The sequence below is a fragment of the Neolamprologus brichardi genome, chromosome 18 (assembly GCF_056152115.1).
Source record: "Neolamprologus brichardi isolate AB-2024 chromosome 18, ASM5615211v1, whole genome shotgun sequence".
In the NCBI taxonomy this organism is placed as follows: Eukaryota; Metazoa; Chordata; class Actinopteri; order Cichliformes; family Cichlidae; genus Neolamprologus; species Neolamprologus brichardi.
Genome location: NC_142121.1, coordinates 25,099,176 through 25,102,516, shown reverse-complemented (window position 1 = coordinate 25,102,516; position 3,341 = coordinate 25,099,176). Strand labels below are relative to the sequence as shown.

At 46.8% G+C, this 3,341-nt stretch overlaps 1 protein-coding gene across 1 annotated transcript; it reads left to right on the top strand.

Annotated features, from left to right (window-relative positions):
• Positions 1-238: 238 nt before the first annotated feature.
• On the top strand, positions 239-3,009 carry LOC102789585 (C2 calcium-dependent domain-containing protein 4C-like). Its single transcript, XM_006810134.2, has 3 exons — positions 239-462; positions 975-1,722; positions 1,872-3,009. Exons 2-3 carry the CDS (start codon positions 1,006-1,008, stop codon positions 2,424-2,426), a joined length of 1,272 nt encoding a protein of 423 aa, XP_006810197.1. The 5' UTR covers positions 239-462; positions 975-1,005; the 3' UTR covers positions 2,427-3,009.
• Positions 3,010-3,341: the final 332 nt, after the last annotated feature.

Genomic DNA, 3,341 nt, shown 5'->3' with positions numbered 1-3,341 from the left:
AGACCCATGTAATACACGGTGCACTATCTCACAGTCCATTAGAGACGAGCTCTCACGTGAGTGCCAAATGCAATCACAGTGTTCTCTCTAAAATCCAACGAAGCAGTGAGATATAAAACCCACATAATTTGCAACACTTTGTGGGTGATGAAGCAACAGCTTTCAAAACGAATACCCCCACCGCCACCCTCCCCTTCCATGCCTGCGCCGGGAACAGTTTCATGGTAAATATCATGGGAAGGCTTCACGATCATCTCATTGGCTCAGAAGTCAGAGACCCCATCATATAAAACGAGAGCGACTGGTCTAACAGCCCTTTCCCACTGGCGAGGGAAGTGGATCACACTTGGGCTCCAACTGTCGGGAAAATACCTTTTTACGCACAGAGTGTCTGGAAAGGTTGAGCGAGTCCGAGCGCCAGCGATCAATCATTTTGAAGCGAAAGAGTCATACAGCCAACAGGTGGGTTTATTCGGCTGCAGCTGTGCAGCGCAGCGGGACTTAACGTGGCTTTATCTGGTGGGGAAAAGTTATTTAGACTCGTCTTTGCGCGTGAATTTTTAATATTACTTTGAATATTTGCGTTTGCGGTGATTTAAATGACTGTGATGAAAAAATAGTTAAACTTAATGAAAACGTTTTTTTTTCGCATTGTTCGTTTAAATTATCTAGATGAAATTTAATTTTAGCTCGTGTTCTCACTAATTCCACATTCAATTAAAGTCTTCTTTGTAGCTGGTTAGATAAGCGTTTTTTTAATTGTTTTGTTTTAATGCTGCTTCTGGTTTAAAGGTTTAGTCATCATTTCACTCACCCGCTGAATCTGAAGCGTATTTTTCTACTGAGGTGTAAAGGGCAAAACAAATTTGATCTAGGGTTAATGTCTTCTGGGAACCCACGTTTGAACTCCGATCAATGGATGCGTTTCTTTTGATTCTATCTGCCTTCTCTGTACATCACTCTTCTCTTAATAGAAAAACTGTTAGCTGGGGCGTCTGAGTAGGCATGTGGCTACTGGAGAAGCTCCGCAGTGGGACTCAATCCCAGCCTCCGCAGACAACAGAGGCCATTCCTGTTTCTGTGTATGCCAATGTACTCACTCCAGAGAAGATTCCCGATTTCTTCATCCCACCCAAACTTATCTGCTGCCCCCCAGAAGAATCTGTCACCCCAGAAACTCAGCACTGCTCCAAAATCAGACCCTCAGCCTCTGACCATGCCATCTGCAGCCAGAGCCCCAGAGCTAGGAGCAGCAAGAACCCCTGCAGCCCTCGCCTCTTTTGCCGCAATCTCCAGAAATCAGCCAACCGGCACATCATCCAGATAGAGAGCGCTGATGAGCCTGGTGCTGGATCTATGGACAGGGTCAGTATTGATGTAAACACTAATGCTGACCCACAGTCACAGACTGCAATGTCTCTGCCGTATGTCCCAAAGGCTCAGACCTCCTATGGCTTTTCCACCCTGATGGAGTCTCCTCATACCCGACGCAAGGAGAGCCTTTTCCACAGCGACCCCAGCAGCCCTCTCACCTCCCCAAACTCCCAGAGGCGCTCCCAAGGGGGAACCCTACTGGCCCCGGCTGACCCCAACCCCTACCGCTATTTCAGCGGTGGTGAGAGTGACACCTGCTCCTCGGCCGAGTCATCTCCCTTTAACTCACCTCTCCTTTCCCGATCTGCCTCTCTCCTGCGCTCTATTACACAGGAGACACAAGCCAAGGTGAGGACTTGTGCTCTATATGCTCATGTATGGCCACAATTTATAATTCAAAATCATCAATGAGTGTGTAACAGTTTTTTCCTCCTAGTTTGATTCAGCTAGAGGTTTATTTCTGTATGTTTACAGTTGCTTTTCCTCTCCCCCCCAAGGTGTCTCGTGCCAAACGCTCCCTGGCACGCCACAGTTCCCTCTCCACCGATGAATGCAGCTCAGCAGACAACAGCCCCAACATGCAGCGCCGCCGAATGCGCTGTCCTCCCTCTCCCGCCTTCCGTGGATGTAAAAGCGGTGGCTTGAGGGGAGCAGCGGCATCAGACCTCTGTCAGCGCGAGCACACTATAAACCTCAACAAGGGGGGGAAACTGAGGCTGAGCACTCACTATGACAGGGAGGCAGCCCGGCTGAGAGTGCGCGTGCTCGCAGCCGAGGCCCTTTACGACAGGCAGACAGACCTTAAAAGCATCAACTGCTGCGTAGCACTCTACCTGAATCCTGGTAAGAAGCAGAAACAAAGGAGCACCATCATTAAGAACAGCAGGAATCCGGTGTTCAATGAAGACTTTTTTTTCGATGCTCTGCCTCAGGCACAGGTAAAGACTCTGGCCATGAAAGTAAAGGTAGTAAACAAAGGAACCAGCCTGAAGAGAGATGTGCTTCTTGGAGAAAGAGAGGTGCTGCTCAGTGAGCTGCTCGCAGGCCTCTAGGGAGCCCCTGTCAAGACTCTGGCGGACACGAGCTGGTCCACACCTTGAGGGCCCCCAATCTTTTTATCCCACCTCGCCCTTACAGGAGCAAGCACACAGATGACAAGGAAGATGTTTCTTCCACACTGGGTTATATATGCGCACAGAAAAAAAATGAAGGTCTCTGTTAAAGTCTCGCTTTGCCAATTCTTCAAATTCAAAATTAGGGGCAGCCCACAATAACCTATAGGCTTATCAGTGAAGTGACTATGTGAACAGTGGGGCTGTGATCCTCGTTTGTGCGTATTTCTCTTTGAGTATTGAGTTACAAACAGTTTTACTCTCACCGATGAGCATTGTATTGTGGTTCAGTGTCATATCAGTTGGTATGCAATCTTGTTTAAGTTGGAGCTGCGTATTGTTTCGTAATGAATGCACTGATATTATCTGTAAGCATTTGCACGTCACTGTGGAAATTAATAATGGCTCTGTGTGCTTGAGAGAATTTATATATGGGGGAATTAGATTTGAATTGCTAGTAAATGTAATGTTGATATGACTGTTGTTTTGTGGTATGCTTTTGAACTCACGAATAAAAACCATGCTAGGGCTTTTGTCTCGCCTTGCACTTTTTCTCTGTGGTTTTTGTCTTTGAATTAATCCCCAGGATCACATGAAATCCCCAGAAATGATAATAAACCTCTCATTTTCTCACTCGAGTTTTAAATTATTGCAAACAACCCTCAGGTTGGGTCCTCTGAGCCAGGCACAAGCTGGGTGTCATTTGTGAGCCTTTTGATTCCAAATACCCCCACCCCCCACCCCCAATATTGTTTCCGTGTGCATTCAAATTCCCTGTTTAATTTTAAAAGCATGTTTCCTATTCAGTCCTCCAGTGAGTTTCAAATAGTTATTAAGAAGGCTGATGGTAATCAC